Source organism: Mus musculus, chromosome 7 (assembly GCF_000001635.26).
Source record: "Mus musculus strain C57BL/6J chromosome 7, GRCm38.p6 C57BL/6J".
Taxonomy (NCBI): Eukaryota; Metazoa; Chordata; class Mammalia; order Rodentia; family Muridae; genus Mus; species Mus musculus.
In genome coordinates, this window is record NC_000073.6 from 72,211,754 (window position 1) to 72,229,277 (window position 17,524).

A 17,524-nucleotide genomic window follows, 5' to 3' on the forward strand; every position below is an offset into this window, starting at 1 on the left:
TTTCTCAGAAGGTAGGTCATGGCTATAGCAGCTACACATTCATGTTATGTCTATAGGGCGGGAAGTCACCATGATGAGACTGGTCTCTTAGCAAGATATACTTAACTACTGGAATAGAAGGGACTCTCATGGACTCAAGTTAGCAAAATATGACTACTCTTTTAAATGACCCCACAACGCAGCAATTTTTCCATCAAGTTAAAAAGACTAGCATAAGGAACTATAAAATCCACACAAACGTGCAGGGAATGAAAAGCCTACAAGTGCTCATTTCTACAGAAGATAGCATTAACTGAGTCAAATGCAAGTGATGCTTGTGTTGATGTATATTAGACCAGGCCTAAGCATCAGATAAACGAATGCTTTGTAGGATCAATTAAAATCTCCTTGATACATTAAATAGGAACTCTATACTATGTTATAACATATATCTGTCTATTTTTCAGCCCAAAGATACTAATTCCCAACACTATGGCAAGGGGAAAACTAGAAAATTTTATTTTTCCATACTTGAAACATTAACTAGAATTTTTGAAAAATCACACACATGTTCCTGTGTTTTCTAAGTATGACCAAATTGCCTATGGGGTGGCTTCTTTGGTGGTATCTCCATTTTTCTTTCTTTTATGGAGATGATTTTGTGAATAGATATTTCAAGCATTGGTGACTTGGTCTGGCCTTAAGGCTACAGACCAACACTTAAATCAGCACCAACTATTTCTATGCAAAAAGAAAACCAGCAGGATGGGTAAGCAGCTCCCACACTCCTCCGCTCTTGTCCTGTCATATAAACACATTTCACCTGGGGTTTTTATACCATTTTAATCATATCAGATAACAGAGCTTAGATTCCAAGGAGGAAAAAGATGTCATAGAAACACAAATTCAATGTAGTCTTTCCCATAGGGAACATGCCAGACACTGATCTAATTCTATACATTATCTCCCACTGAATAGCTAAATGTTCACGGAGATAAATGAGCTTTCCACAGATCCTTAGCCTGACCATGACTAGTTAAAGACTATCCAGGAAAGGGACGTGATCATTCCCATAGACTCGGTGGCAGGCTCTGCCTGAAATTATCTACTTGAGATGATTTTCTGCACATCTCAGATCCGACTCATGCCGATTTATACTTTAATTAATTAATTAGCTAATTAATTAATTTTATATGCTTTTGTTCACTATGTGCCTCAGAGTAAAGGCTGTCTAATGTTGGATGTTTTTTTGCACTGAAGTTTGGGGACAGCACACAGCCTCTCTCTTGCATTCCTGGCTCCTTTTCTAAGTCATCTGTATCTACTCAGCTGCTTCCTGGGTACCAGGAAACCCTAATGCAAACAGAGTGGTCTTGCACTCACTCTCCAGACCTTCTAGGAGGTTTAATATGACTTCTCGAAAGTGGCATACCTTTCGATTACCCTACCCCCCGTTAACTCACAAAACATGTCAACTATTTCTATCTGATAGTTATAAAATAGTTATATAAAAGATAATAATGAATTGCCATGGTTGGAAAATGATGATTTTTTAAAAAATTCAATCCACACCAAAGTACTAAGATTAAGAACTATATAGAGGTTGTATTGGCAGGATCAAACAATTTATTTTTATAAAACAGTTAAAAAAAACCTGGTTTTTTTTTTTAGTATTTTATGCAGTTGGATATTATTGTTGTTGTTGTTTTCATCAGTTTTTAAACAAAAACCAAAAAGAAAACAACAAAAATCAGCAAACCCAGAAATATCAGATCTAGTTTTGGTGTTCAGACAAACAAGGGAAAAATAAAATAGAACATACTGTTTTGAAACGATTTTGACTTCACTCCAACAATTTAATGTTCTCAAGTAGAAAAGCTGCTTTCTTTTAGAGCTATGGAGAATACTCATCTACCCTTTTCCTGCTATCTACAAAGCCTACACTGCTTATTCTCAAACTGAACATGTCATGTGTGCAGCACCGTGAGTGGATAAGCTTCCCCTATCTCTGAAATACATGTGAAAACGAATTACACTAAGCAATACCCACTGTAGTTCAGTGCATCTAGACTACTGCCTTGTTTTCTGGGATGCTTAACATGCCTAGAGGGAAGGATAACATGAGTTGGCTCCACTCTTGAGTAATATAGAGTGGGAAGAGTTTTCATCTTTATCGATGATGTCCTCCCTTGTGGAATTAACAGAACTTACCTTGCTTTTGTACCTCTGCTCTCCCAGTTTTAACTGGACAAACATCTCTGTCATGTTCCCTCCTGAGACATTCTTTCCTTCCAAGAGAGTTATACTTATAATCCCATTCCAGAGTTGGTTCTTCCGAAGGGACTCTGAGAGGCGTAGGTTGCGGATCAAGGAGGACTATAAATAAATAAATAAATAAATAAATAAATAAATAAATAAATAAATAAATGTTGGTTGCTCTTGAGAATGAGTCTGAAAGACACAGACACAAGAATTCTAGCCCTTCCTTTTTCAGCCTGGGAAAAAGCACTAGTGTTCCTTGTTTGGATTTTGTTTTGTTTTGTTTTGTTTTGTTTTGTTTTTTCCAAATCCATGCTCCCCGTTCTGCAAGTTGCTTCCACTGTAAACAAAAGATATATGCCAGCAAAGCATGACTTGGGCTGTGGTCTGTGCTCCTACTCTGGTGAGCATAGAACCCCTTGAACTTGGCTTTGGCTGTTTGAAGAGGAGAAAGGCACTTTTGAAAACAGAGCACTAAGAGACAAAACAATATAGACAGAAGGGGAAAATCTATTCCAAAATGATAAAGGTGATGGCTGCACTTTGTCTAATCCCCATTATGTACATTTTCGGATCCCAGAAAATTAAATAGAATAAGCTGCAGGACCAACCTCCATGCCCTTACTCACTGCATTTGACTTTCCACTGATCTCATTCCATTCCCCACTTCATCATGTCTTCTTATAGCAATTTAGTGAAAAATGCATATTTGTTTCTATGGAACCAAAATGGCACCGCCACACTCAACAAAAGAAACCACCCTGGCTTTAGCATTGGGCAGCACCCTGTGGGGCTCTCGTTGCACCCATTTCTCAGTGGTCTCTTCAAACATAGCTGTTTGAGTTAGGATTTCCACCTGATCCCTGTGCTGAATTTAGTTGTCAGATTTCATCTCCAAATTCTGCTTGATTCGTGGATTGGAGTGAGCATGTATATTTCTTTAGAAGAAAGAATCCCTAGACTGAAGAATGTAAGCGAAATTGAGCATCAGGACAAACCAATGCATTACTAACCCTGTGTAGCCATTCCTACCATCCACTTACTCTGTTTTTGTGGTCATTTAGACCCCAATTTGCTCAGACACCAGTAGTAAGTCAGGCCCCTATTAATAATATATGAGCTTACGTGATCCAACTCTGTCATTCCATCATTCTCAAGAAATGATGGATCAGTGCCACTCTGTGTCTTTTGCTAAAAATTGTGTTTTAATGTTAAACAAAATTACTTTTACGGAAAGAAATTTTCCGTAAAATTTTACAGTAATTTTTCCTGTTATCCAGGAAAGAGGAGAGAAACACTTCTCCAAGAAGACAAAGATTATCTCTTAACTCCTAATGAACACTTGGTCTTCTATACAATATATTCAATAATAAGAGATGCAAGATAGTTTAAATTAAATGACTTTGTTAAAAATCTCATCACAAAATCAGCACACGACACAGACATGCATCTATGTGCTTCCTCATCTACAGATGTACATATACACACAGAATACACACTTACACTTTTTATAGCTTTTTGAATGCACAGGTTGAAACGTCTGCCTTTAAAGGAAAAAATGAGATTTTGATTCATAAGTCCTGCTGTAATTCTCTCTTTTGCTGTTTTTTTCTTTTTCTTCTTCTTCTTCTTAAAAGTTTGACTCCTAACCAATGAGCTAAAGCATGACCTGTCCCACGGCCATGCTTCAAAGTTCCGACAGATATATTCCTCCCTCAACACTGCAACTATTTCAAAATCCCTTTTATAAAACAGGGAGTAATGTCCACAAAGGATCAAAGGGCATCCTACAGTCTGGCAATTGCCTAAGAAAAATGGCAGCGTGTCCATGAAATATGCCCTAAAATAATTTTGCAGTGCAGTATGTCCTAATTTCAAATTGGATGTTTACCTTGGAAAGGCCTCTATCTAACTTGTCTATAAAGCAGCCCCACTTAGCTCTGTGAGCTCTGTGAAAATGGAATCCAAAGCTGGTTATTAAGGGGGCTGGAGATGGGTTCCATATGGCAGAACAGCATGGGAGGGCAAAGCTGAGGCCTGCATCAGGCAGGGCTTGGCTGAAGCTCCTGATCTATCCATGGACACTCGTTGTGTTACAGCCTAACATCTGGATTATGGCTTGTAATGTCCCTGGGAAATATCCTCTTTCCATCAAAGCCTTTATCTATCTCAGTCGGACTTTGAACATTTTAGTATTTAACACAGTCATGTTTGATCTGATAGACTTGCTCATTCACTGGCCAAGTTTTCTTTTCTGCCCCTCCAACCCCCACCCCCCACCAAGGCAGGGTGGGAGAAGAGAATTATTTATTGCATAGTTCACAGATAGGAAAGAAAGTACAACTTTTATTCTACTCATTTGACCTTAAAATACCGTTTTGCTTGCAAACCCCATACCGATGTACTTGCATGTGATCTAAAGATATTTTTTATACTTTCTTCAGCATTCCTTCCTGAAGAAAGAGAGAGACAGCAGAGAAAGAGAAAGAGACAGACAGACAGACAGACAAATGGACAGACAGACAAAGGCATCCAGGGTTTGCTCTACTGCACAGCCAGGTTTGTGAAATCAATTCTGTTCTTCAAATGTCTCCTCTCTCCCCACAATAAATCAACTCATCTGCACTCACTCAGTTAGCCGAATACTCGGATTTTCATGTCTCTGTCCCTGCCTATAAGGGAGATTTGTCATCTTAATGCAGCCTAGAATATGATAGGCGAGGAGGAAATGACCCATCAAAGGGGAAACCCACCCCACCTGAGCTGAAACAAACACCAGCTGATAGAGCAAAGTTTCTGGGTCCTGACCCTAATTCCTCCCTAGACAGGAGGGATAAAATATAGTGCATCGGGGTTCTGTTATTTCCTCCTTCCTCCCCAAGGATCAGAACCTTTTAGTATTTCTATGCGATCCATTCATCTCTCTGTGTCTGGGCCCCAACTTCATATGAGCTGCACTCATTCTTCTTAGAAGGAAAAAGCGATGTCCATTGAAAGCGCATCCGTCAATTATCAACAGAAAAATAAAGAGAGGGTGTGCTCCTCAGCTTATTAAGAGTACTGATTTTAATGCAGATGAAACACCCCCCCCCCCAATGATTTCTTTGGTTCTAAGTCACCACAACCCTACACCCAGGCTCAGATAGAAGAAAAGGAGTTTGTATGGTATGGGAACTTCTGCTCACTTCAAGGAGGTGCCAAGATTCATTTCAGAATCTCAAAAGGTTCCCATACAGAAGTGGATTCTCCAAGTGAATGCATTTATACAGGGTTTATATAATGACCTGCAGCCTGGTGCCATCAAGGTCGACTACGATGTTAGGAGGCAGGAGGGAGGTCTGTGGCCATCAACAGCAAGACTACATTCAACTGTTCCCTGCAAGCACCAGAATGGAATGTGCAAATGGACACCAGAAAACAAAAGAGAAGAATCAAAAGGGGGAAGATATAGTAATGAAAGACACAGGAGGATAAGGGTCTGGGAGTTGGGGGGGGGGCATGTTTCAGTGGGTAAGAGCATGTGTTTTACAAGCATACAGATAGAAGTTTGGCTCCCCCGGCACAGCACCCATATAAAAAGACAGGCATGGTCAGGAGTATCCAGTGGCTAGCAGTGTAAATGTAAATGGAGGAAGGAAAATGGCTGGAGCTAAACTGCCAGCCAGTTTAGTTCAAAAGATTAGCTCCAGGCTCAGTGAACCACCCTATTCTAAGGAATAAGGCAGGGACTGATAAAGCAGGATAGCCAAGAGTTTCTTCAGAACTCCACACAGACACACAGACACACACAGACACACACACACCCCAGTCACACACAGATGCTTACATGCCACACACATATAAATACCACACAGAATAAACAAATAAAGAGAAATGATCAAAAGCAGTAACTTGTATAGGCAAGGGACATGCATAATACTATACAATATGTTAATTTTTTAGGTGATGGCAATATAACGGGCTGGAGTTGGCAACACATTCTATCTACCCATTATGGTTCTAAAGTCTCTGTGACAACACAGGTGGCCAACAGAAGCAAATGCATGAAAAAAAAATTAAAAATTCAATCACCACTGCCTGAAAATTGACTAACAAAAGTGGGGCTCCACCTCTGTTGACCATTCCTTTGCCAAGCTGAAGAAAAGCACCCCATCTATAAAAGCCTTCACTGAAATATTCCTTTCAAGTGTTTTCAACATGTAAAACTACTGCTTCCTGTCAACGGCTTTACAGCACCGTGAGAGCCGAGCCTCACATGCAGGGAACCAGTTACTGGAACAGCCCCGCCTCTGCAACTCCTTACATCTTCCAAAGACGATTCTGGGCCCTAACTGCTGCCACAACCACATAAAATTCTCAACTAAGGATACAAAGAAAACTTTCTACGTTTCCCACACGTACATGCACATGGGGAATGAGATTTATATTTGTAGATGTGCCTGTATCAAAAGTTCCAAAGATACAAACACAGTCTTTGTCTAGAGTTATAAAAATACTGTCTTCACTTCATCTTAGTTATAAGGAAACTATCACTCATGTTTTAGATGTGAATATAAAAACTAAATTAAGAAAAGAGTTGATAAATAGACTAATACTATACGTGGTCAACGACTCTAAATTTGGGACAAGAAAAATACATCTTCTATTATTAATAGGGAATGAAGAAATTGCATTTAAACTGAGCATGGTGGTGCATGCCCATAATCTCAATCCTTGTGGGGAGGTAGGGAAGAGACTGAGGTAGGCTGACCAGTATATGTGTGAGGCCAATTTCATTTATATAATAGACTCTAAGTTACAGCTGCATGGTAAAATCTTGTCTCAAATCTATAAGGCAAAAACTGTTTCAAAATAGACTTTAAAAATAATTATAACAATTTCCAAATGTGACTGGTTCAGGAGCTATATTTAGGAACAAGTTGTTTGAACCCTAATATGATCTCCGAGGTTTCTGGGTGGCTCCATTATTTTGAATGGCCACATTTCCACGCTGCCATGTCTCATTTACTCAGTCACTCTAGTCTTCTCAAAAGCTTTCCTGTGCAAAACCTTGGGCCCCTCCCTACTCCCATGCAGGACTAAGAGATGGTCTTATGATTGGGCCCTGGAGACTCACTCATCCTACACTCTCCAATTTTCTAATTCACACTTACACGACTGATTCTAATGCTACTGAGGTGACAGATATAATCAGATGCCTAGGAAGATGGTGCCCTGACTCTGCCCCAGAGCACATAGAAGCTTACAGAGTTCTAGCGGGTTGACAGCCTGACGTGAATGTGGCTGCAGCTTCCAGAAAGCAGGGAAAACCCCAGAAGTCATTGTGCCCATTGCATGTTGACCTCAGCTTCTTAAAAGGCTTTGGAAGGGTCAGGGTTGAGACACTCAGCATGAGTCTATACAGCGCCACAACTAGACTAACAGACAGCAGACCACAAATAGAGAGAGGGCAAGGGTGGCGCTCAGTGGTAGAGTGTGTGTTTAGCCTAAGACCCAGAGTTCTATTCTTAGCACCAAGAGTTAACAACAACAAAAAGATAGAGGAAAAGTGTTAAATGACAGATAATATTCAGAGAATAAAACAGAAATACATAGATCCACTAGATTTAAAATGAGAGAGAGAGAGAGAGAGGGAGAGAGAGAGAGAGAGAGAGAGAGAGAGAGAGAGATTTATGAACAAAGATATATCTGGCAGTCTGAACATAATAATTGCAAGCCCCCCAAAAGCATATAGTGTAACTGTGTTACTATGAGCAGACATTGAAGAACACATGCAAATGAAAATGAGCAAGTGAACAAACCAAAAGCACACCACACTGCTCACCAGACGGTGCCCAGAAACACACAGTGCCCTGGACTCCCCGCATGTTTCTTTGTGTATCAGGGACCCCTTCACACTACTTCCAGGTGCACACACCAATAAAGCATGGGGAGTTCACATAGAGATATGTGTATGGTAAGACCTATTTATCCAGACAGTTGGTTGAGAGACACCACCATTTGGGTAGAAACTTTTTTTTTAACCCTAACTACAAACAGACTAAGCAATCATTAAACTCACTCTTCTTCCTGGGTGAGATTTGGTCAGAAAGGCAGGCAGACAGACAGACAGGGGACCCATCAAATTATTTCACTAGCCTTCCCCAGTCTGAGTTCTTCTATAGCAAATAAGCTTTGTGCGAATTTCTCTCCCCGTACAGAGCCAGCTGGAGCACAGATGATTAGGGGGACCTAGAAAGTGTAGCCGGCAGAACTCAGCCTCCACAATAACACAGAAACTGCAATAAAAGTCTACAAAGCCAAACGGGCCAAAAGTTGGCACTACTAGTCAAGTAATTTCATAAGAGACAATAAAAATGTTATACTAGTGTGGGTCCTCTCTTATCTCAGATAGCTGACATATTAATGTGTGAATCAGAAGGTCAGGAAAGAGATGTGGCAGGGTACGTACTCATCCCAAAGAAAATGCATGGAAGGCACAGAAAATCCAGAGCTAAAGGAACATGTGTTCAGACATCTTTACAGACCAGATAAGAAGAGCCCCTTCCCACAACACACACACACACACACACACACACACACACACACACACACACACACACACACAAACACACATACACTCACTCTCTCTCTGTCTCTCTCTCTGTCTCTCTGTCTCTCTCTCTCTGTCTCTGTCTCTGTCTCTCTCTCTCTCTCTCTTCCCCCCTTTTTTTTCTCTGTTGTGTGTCTGTAGGGGTGTGTGTGTGTAGTGTGTGTGGTATGCATACATGAGCATGTATGAGAGAGAAAGGGAGAGAGAGACAGAGAGACAAAGACAGTGACAGAGATAGAGAAAGAAAGGCTTGAGCTACAAGCTGTCTAGGCACCACCACAGATCTGTTATCCCCATCTCTAGTTACGATTGTGTCCTCTTTTGCATGAAACTGTTTGGTGGTCAGAACTGCTGTGAGTATTCTTACATAGAGCTGCGGCAGGTATCGCAGTACACCCAAGTGAGTCTTGGAGCAGCCCTGGCTGCACTGGCTGCTGCACAGCCGAGATGGAAAAAGGAGTACATGCCAGTCTGTGATCTATTATATAAAACCCCGATTTCTCCATTCAATGATCATTTAAAAAGCTTTTCTGGGTGGAAGCTAAGCCTATCTTAAAAAACTGTCCTTCTATATCTCTCACATTGAAATCTGGGACAAAATATCAAAGATACATTTTTAAAACATGCCACAAAGACACTCTTATTCAGGAACATTTGAGGCAACCCAAAAAATATAAAAGTTATAAAGAAAAAGAAGCAATCATCTAAACAAAGCCACCGTCAAAATCAGATGAGGCTAAAATCCCTGTTATGCCGTAGGTAACACAGGAGTATATTTTTCTATACTCACAGCAAAGTAATTCTCATATCAGACGTTTTCTAAGGCTAAATATAATATGAAAATCCTAAAAAAAAAAAAAAAAAAAAAAAAGACATTTCTATGGGGGTAGAGAAGCGGTTTAGGAGCTAAGAGTCCTGGTTATTTTTCCAGTGGTTCTCAACCTTCCTAACACTGCAATCCTGTAATACAGGTTTTGTGTGTGTGTGTGTGTGTGTGTGTGTGTGTGTGTGTGTGTGTGTGTGGTGAGCCCCAATAATAAAATTATTTTGTTGCTCCATCCCTACAAATTTTCTACTGTGATGAGTCAAAATATAAATATCTGCTATGTGACTCCCTTTGGGGGGTGGCCCACAGGTTGAGAAACACTCTTCTATCTCCCCCAAGTTTAGTAGTGAGCATTGACAAACAGCTCCCAGCCATCTGTAACTCCTGTTCCAGGGTATCCAACTCATTTCCCTGGATTCCAGACGTACCAGGCCTGAACGTGTTATGCAGATATGCATGCAACGAACATTTACACATACAAAATATTTTTAAATAATTAAAGACATTAGTGTTTTAAAATACCAAAAGGGATATGATCAGAGAATTTTATCCATGTTTATAGTGTTAGTGGCAGTGTGACTCTTATTATTATTCTCGAGTGACACTTTTTCATAAGACAATTTATAAACCACCTCAGTTTCCTCCTGAAACTGCAGACTTTCCAATGTAAAGAAAGTGACATCACCATTAAGTGTTCACCAATGTATAATCTTCATGTCTCACATATGAATAGCTCTCGTGTTCATCAATTTTTTTCTTGTCTGGAATGTTACTAAACATACGTAATGGCTCTGGGCATTTATTACATTCCTGAGTCTAACACACACTGAAGTCAAAATTCCTCAAAGTAAGAGAAAAATAAGGCACACAGCTAAGCCTCAACATATAACTCTGTTGTATCTATATATAAATACTGCTCTCTGGATCCTCTGTCTCCTTCATATTTTTGATATCTTTATCCAAGCCGTCGACATGTTTCCTACCCCTCTTCATTCCTTTGGCCATTGTTCCATAACCTCTCCTGTCCTCCCTAGACTCCAATATCCCCCAGGCTCACAATTTCTGTTTCTTGCCTTTATGTTCTCCCACAAACTGCCAGTGCTCTTCCACAGAGCGAAGCTCCCTAAGTAAAGATGGTTATTGATGTACAGTACCGGTGTTTTAGTGCGGTAGCCGAATCAATAAAGGAGAAAATACTGCTTTGTCAGGCTTCACCAAGGCATTCTGGGAAACTTTACTGCTTTGGGTGGTTACAGCAACTCTTAATACAGAGAGCGAGAGGCCGACTCCCTTCCGTGTCGAGAAATGATGTTCTCCTACCCTCTAGTGACTGTATAGGAATAAGGCAAAGGTGGAGAATGCTTCGGACTGCAGCACATCACTGTTATCATGCCCTCTTCTGTTTCTGAACACTGACCAGAGAGCAAGGAACCCAGTGAGGTGGGAGGAGGACCAGTTACCATTTCACAATTCTGTCTGCATGTTTAAAATGCAGAAAAGATACACTGATATCAGTGTGTGCCATCAGATCACTGCCACCTACTGATTTCTGATGCAAGAGAGCCTTATTCAATCTGTATCTCTGTCTCTGGGTTTCTCTCCCGCCTCTCTCTGCCCCTCTCTCTCAAAAATATTAAGAGTTCTTGATTTGGATACAGATTCCATATTATATAGGGAAATAGTCAACTGAGGTATTGTCCACCTATAATTAGTAATTATATATATACACACACACACACACACACACACATGCATGCACACACGCACGCACGCACGCACGCACGCACGCACGCGTGCACGCTCTTAGTCAAGTGATTGTCTGCAGAATCGCTTTCTACTCCAGGTATGAATTAGCCCCAACATTCTGAAATCAAAGTTGACAAGGAGCCTAAAGTACTAAATCGTTTAACTACAATTCTACATCTCTTGATAAAGGAGCAAGAGTTGGTAACTTAAGTTAAAAATCCTCTAGGGAATTAACTTTATAATAATTTTCACATTTAGTTACAAAATTTATAATTTTGTCATCTATTAACTTAATAAAAGATTAAGTTCAGAACCCTTTCCTTGGTACTCCTACTTGCATAAACTGTAAAATATCATACAAATGCTTAGATATATTAATGATTTATAACCTACCAGCACTTCATGAAGAAATATTTCTACTTAGCAACTGAGAAATAATTTTGTTCCAGAAGTTATCACCGAGACTTGTAAAGGCTGTCACAGATTCTGCCGGTCTTCATGTGGCCCCTGAAACACTCTCAATAGCTTCTCATGGCAAATAACTACTTGAAGGGACAACAGCTAACCGTGCCACAGTCTAAGTGTTCCAAGCTTAATGAAGTGTAAAATTCTAACATGCCCGGTACATATAAAATGTCACCACTCAAGCAAGCACAAGTTCCAACATCTGGTCATGCCCTAACTTAATGAAACTCTAAAGAAAGGTCCTTCGCTTTTTATTTATTAAAACAGAAGTAAAGAATGCTGTTACAAATCAAGTCTGGGCAATATCACACACACACACACACACACACACACAGATATAATTTATAAAAAATATGAAGTTTTATCCAAATTATATAAAGACAAAAACAAGCAAATTTACCTTGCTGGCACTTAACCGCTTCCGATTTGACCAACGCTTCAATGTATAATGACGATATCAAAATGAAAGAGAGAAACATCGGATCATTAATAATGTAATTAATAAAGTAATTAATAATGTAATTAATAAACTACTTTGCATTACATATAATACAGATTATAGTCACATCATTACTCCCAAATCTGAAAGTTAGCGTTACCCATCACCCCCCTCCCCATAAGAAAATTAAGTTCATGTAAAAAATAAATTAGAAACAAAAAAAAAATCACACTTAGGTGGCTGTATTAATCATTTCCTCAGAGTATTCAGAATGGATCAGCCTTGGCAGACAAATACCGTTCAATCTCAGTAAGTACATTTTTCAAAATAAATGCAATAGTATAATTTCATCTTCAAAAAGGAGAGTATCAGATTTCCTCTACTGACAATGTTTAGGGAGCACTGTAAAACTGTTTGTAAATTCTTAACTACTGTCAGTTCATGTTTAGGTCATCCATAAATTTACTTAATAGAAAACATAATTCCATTACTTTCAAAGGTTAAATCTTGATAGTCAAAAATAACAGAAAAAGAATTCAGAACTTATGCCACATGGAAATCTGGTATTTTATAAGCTAATTAAAAAATACTAAAACAAAAAACAAACAAAAAAAAAACTTTAGAATCATTATTGTCCAATTTAATTAATTTAGTTGATCAAGCAAATGTGTGAAGAAAGCAGAGGGTTGAAGGCCAACACATTTCCCACTATTCTCTTTCTGACCCCTCCCTTGCCTGGATAAGCTGTTCACTTTTATGTATGGTTCTTTCACTGACATCCTTCGCCTCTCCCAAGTCGGTATCCAGTCACACAATGCCTGCCTGCTCTGGCTGTTTCACTCACTAGCCTCCTGCTTGTTAAAATGAGGCAAACCTCATGATACTGCAATTACATTATGAAGCTAGCCAAGCTGACCACATCTACTAGAATGCTCAAGGAAGAGAGGAAAAAAAATAATGCAGGTAAAGGACATGTCTGCTTTGCTAATGTCTCCTCAGTCAAGAGGAAACCTGAAAACGCATAACTGTCAAGAGAAGTTCACTTCCGTCTAACTAACAGCAGCTAGGGCAGGACAGGGAGACCTTAAAGGCTCTCGTTCATAATACTTGTCCTGGAGAAATGGTGAAATGGTGACTTCATCATTGTGCACCTCATCATAGTGATGATGCTACAACTAGGCTTTAAAATAAAATATTCAGGTATTTTCTCAATAAAAGTATCAAGTATTTTCACTTAATCTAACCACTGAAATTAATGACAACCTCAAAGGGGCATGAAGATACTAGGTCTTTTTTTTTTCTTTGTATAAATACTTTATTTCCTGTAGCAATCACAGAAGATAAAGATAAAACAGGCTAGGTTATTAACATGATATCTACCTTACTATAATGCTACAAGCTACCACATACATTGGATTTCTACCAGGTCTGGCACCCGTAGTTAATCATGCCATTATTATGCTATGGTCATGCCAATGCCCACGATGGTGCCCTCACTCTTACCCACATATGAGGGAAACACCTCAGAGAGGTTAAATAAGCCTGTAGATTTGACAGAGTCTCGGTAGATCCAGGAGCCAAGCATAGACATTTGCCGACAAAGCCCACAATTCTAATTATGACCCTATTCTTTTCCCTTTCTCTCAGCCTTCCAGTCAGGGCCAAGTTCACCCTGCTAGACAGCCAGCACAGGCACAAGCTGCACATCTCAAGAATGTCATTGTCACTTTGGTTCTAAAGCCATAAAACATGACTCACTGTTAGCAAGAAAAACGGGTACAAAACTAAGATTCTGAACCTGAAATCCTCCACAGTGTACACATTAGCAGAAATGTATAAGCCAAGCATACTAATGACATAAATCCACTGCCCTCCTGGTCCAAGGGAAAGTCATTTCCACGTTAAAAACCCCGAATGAAAACACCATTTATTATCCACTTAATATTAATAAAAAGAAAAGGATTTTGTTTTCTATTTAGTATACCCAAATGGACTGTGATAGTCCTATAAGTAGAATAACTCTTTATGGCTCAAAAAAAAAAATCATCTCTCCATTATTGACCCACTGGTAATGCTTAGATAAAGAAATTATAATGCAAAATAAATGAGACAGGCAATGCTCTGTGTGATTCTGCTTTCAGAGTATATATAATGCACTGTAGAGTTGGCTTCTATTGGGCATAAGGCGAGCACACAGTAAGCAGAGATTCTAACAACCTCAACAGAGGAGGCAGCAAATGGGGCTCAAATACTAAGAGAGGCCAGGCTAAGTTAGATGAAGACAGAGGATGCTCTTTGAACCTTGAAAAGACAGAGTTCCAGATGCATCACAAGTGCAAATCCAAGCTGCTTCTAACATTAATTGTTTTGCAGTGTGAGATAAATGGAAATCAAACTGCTATTCCTTTAAAATTCCAAAAGTGGTGGTTCGGAAATGCAGCTGAAATGCAATAGGATTGCTGAACACAGGTCTAGTGAGACGTATAAAAACTCAAAAGGTGCAGCCACTTTCATGAGAGAAACCAACTTTACAAAAGTCACCAAAGAAATTGTAAGAACACAATGGCTGTTAAGTGTTCCACCCTGGGCGCCTGGCTCGAATACTTATTCATATCATGTATAAATTTAGCCTAGCACCCATCTCAAGTTACCTGCCACCTTCTATACACTTGGATAGTGGATCTGGGGGCACAGATTCTGAACTAACCACAACAAGACAGAAAAAAAAAAAAAAGAAGTTAAAGAAAAGTCCCAGGTAGAAGGGACAGAGAAGACAAGGCTCGTCTTCATCCGAGTGACAGTTTCATTGAGGTCCCAAATGTGTATGTTTATCTATATATAGAATTTTAGTCTGTCACTTTCAAGGAAATTAAATTAAGGATTTCAAATTTTAAAATCTAATGTTTACTAGACACTCTAGCAATTAAAAAACAATTTCAGTACACTTTTCCTATAACTTTAAGCTAGCTTCTGAGAGTTTACTAGTAAATTAGATATGGTCTTCATTATGAAATAAATTCCAACAGAAAGATTAAGCAACAGCTAAAATGAGGAATATTTACTTTAACTTAGAAGGTATTATTAGAAGCCTAACTTGTGAACAGGCTTCAGATTTTCATATTGGATTCTATACAGGTTCAAATGTAACACAAATATTCTTTCTCCTGTCACTCTTTTAGCTTTTTTTTTTTAATCTTTCAGTAAATTGTAATCAAACACACTGTGTTCTTATTTTAATGATTGGAATTATAATGTTCAATCCATGAATATGAAAATGAGATTATAATCTTCATCAGCATGTTTACTTGTAAGAGCAGACTTTCTATCTTATCTTAACAAAATCAAATGCTTCGATGATGGTGCAGACATTGCCACTATATAGTGTGCTAATGAGAAATTGCCATGTGGTAGACGAGCGAACATTAAAATTTGCGTTCTCACAAATGCACACGTGGTAGAAAAGTCAGCAGCTAAAAGCAACAGCAAGGAAAGAAAGAAGGCAAAGGCCTCGACGTGCTGTAAGTGGACACTTGCTCATCTCAGAATCTATGATGTAAACATTAAATTCTGGGAACTGATTGCATCACTGAATGTGTGAAAGTCACACAGAAGCTAAGAACGACTAAAGGGAAACTCTGATACCTAAGAAAACTATATTTCCAAGGGTTTGTTTATCCAGGCAAGACATTCTATGAGTTGAATGGCAATCTTAACCATACCTAATTGAGCCAGGTAACTTCTTATTACCTAGGTTGTCTGTCCAGTGGTTCACGACAGAGAAGGTGCATAACCACACATTGACATTAATGCAAACAGTTTACTTCTCCCCCTTAATATACGATTGACAGTCATCCTGTCTGCTGGACAGTCCTCAAGAAGATGTCACCATGGAGAGTTTAAACAGAAAGGTCCACACTTACATGCCTCTTGAAATCACCCTGTTTTACAACTAGGTTCAAATTTAACACAATCACTCCCATGTCGTCTTCTAAACTGTTTGGATCTTCCAATTTTAAAATGTGCTCTGTAGTCCTGCAATTAAACATACAGAATGTGATTTTTAACACTAGCTGGAAATAGGACAAGACAGTACATACATCAGGAGCTTATGGTAACCCCCCCCCCCCCCCCGTTACCTCTGCATAAGGACTAGATAAGGTTTATGGGAAGCTGGGTGTGGATAGAGAATCACATTTGGTAAAAATAAAATTTCTGGGGGAAAGAACTCTGACATTATCAAAATTAACATTGGTTCACTGATCTTCCTGATCTATCACTAAAATAAAGTATAAAAACAGATAGTTAAATTATGGCCCTCAATATTTAAAAAAAATCTAAATAAGCACCATTTCATATGAATGTAGATTTTTCCTAAAACTCATTGATAATGGTTCAAGGTAAAAATACAATACCTGTTAAGTTCAAGATCTCTGAGAACGACAAATGCAGAACCCATGAAATCAGACTTGGTTAAGTCTCGATCATACACCTAGAAAAGGGTTTGGGCGTTAGCACACAGGGCTGTTCAAACCATCATCCCATTACTAACATACAGAATAGGCTGAAGACTCTGAAATCCATCTTTCAATCATTGCAATAATTTGCACAGTGAAGTTGAAGAAAGATATAGGCAAGCCAATACAGAGAAACAACTTGCCGATTTTGCCAACCATGCACAAAACAAAAGCAAAAATGACTTTTGAAGCAGTGGTCAAATTCAACAAAATATTACACACCATGGACTCTTTCTGTAGTTTAATTGGCCTCTCATTAAAACTTAGCATGTTCCATGGTGAGCAAACCTGCCAATTAAATAGAAATTTGCTAACTAACGTACAGCCATCCTATTCTGTGCTCAGTTCGTACAGTTTTAACCCAGATGTTGGAGTAATTGATGCTTACACCTGGTAGCTTGTAGCACTATTATATATAAAGTTCTTTCTAATGAGAACAGTGTCTACACTTGTCACCACTTCAGGGCCAGTAATAATTCTTCCACACTAAGTAAGTTTAAATATAGCCAATAAGGACATTATTTACACAGTACACGGTGACTTTGCAGCATATATATCTACCCGATTTGAGGGAAACATAGTCTCATAAAGAGGCTTAAAAATTTTCCTCCTACAGTATTAATATTTTAATCCAGCCTCAGAGCATAATGGAAGGAATAATTGAGGCAAGTTCACTTTTAAAGAGGCCTAAGAACTACAGAGGA

General features: G+C 39.0%; 1 protein-coding gene across 6 annotated transcripts in view; it reads right to left on the reverse strand.

Moving 5' to 3' along the window:
* The window catches only part of Mctp2 (multiple C2 domains, transmembrane 2), a 229,290-nt gene that overhangs the window by 133,927 nt on the left and 77,839 nt on the right, over positions 1-17,524 (reverse strand). For 5 of the 6 annotated variants that reach the window (XM_030242581.1, XM_006540899.3, XM_006540901.2 and 2 more), the window contains 4 exons: positions 16,719-16,795; positions 16,227-16,338; positions 12,268-12,303; positions 2,191-2,355 (listed from right to left, as the gene is read on the reverse strand). In XM_030242581.1, the coding sequence (XP_030098441.1) occupies positions 2,191-2,355; positions 12,268-12,303; positions 16,227-16,338; positions 16,719-16,795 (390 nt within the window). Of the gene's footprint in view, positions 1-2,190; positions 2,356-12,267; positions 12,304-16,226; positions 16,339-16,718; positions 16,796-17,524 lie in introns of those variants that run through there. The other variant, XM_011250864.1, reaches the window with a different exon arrangement.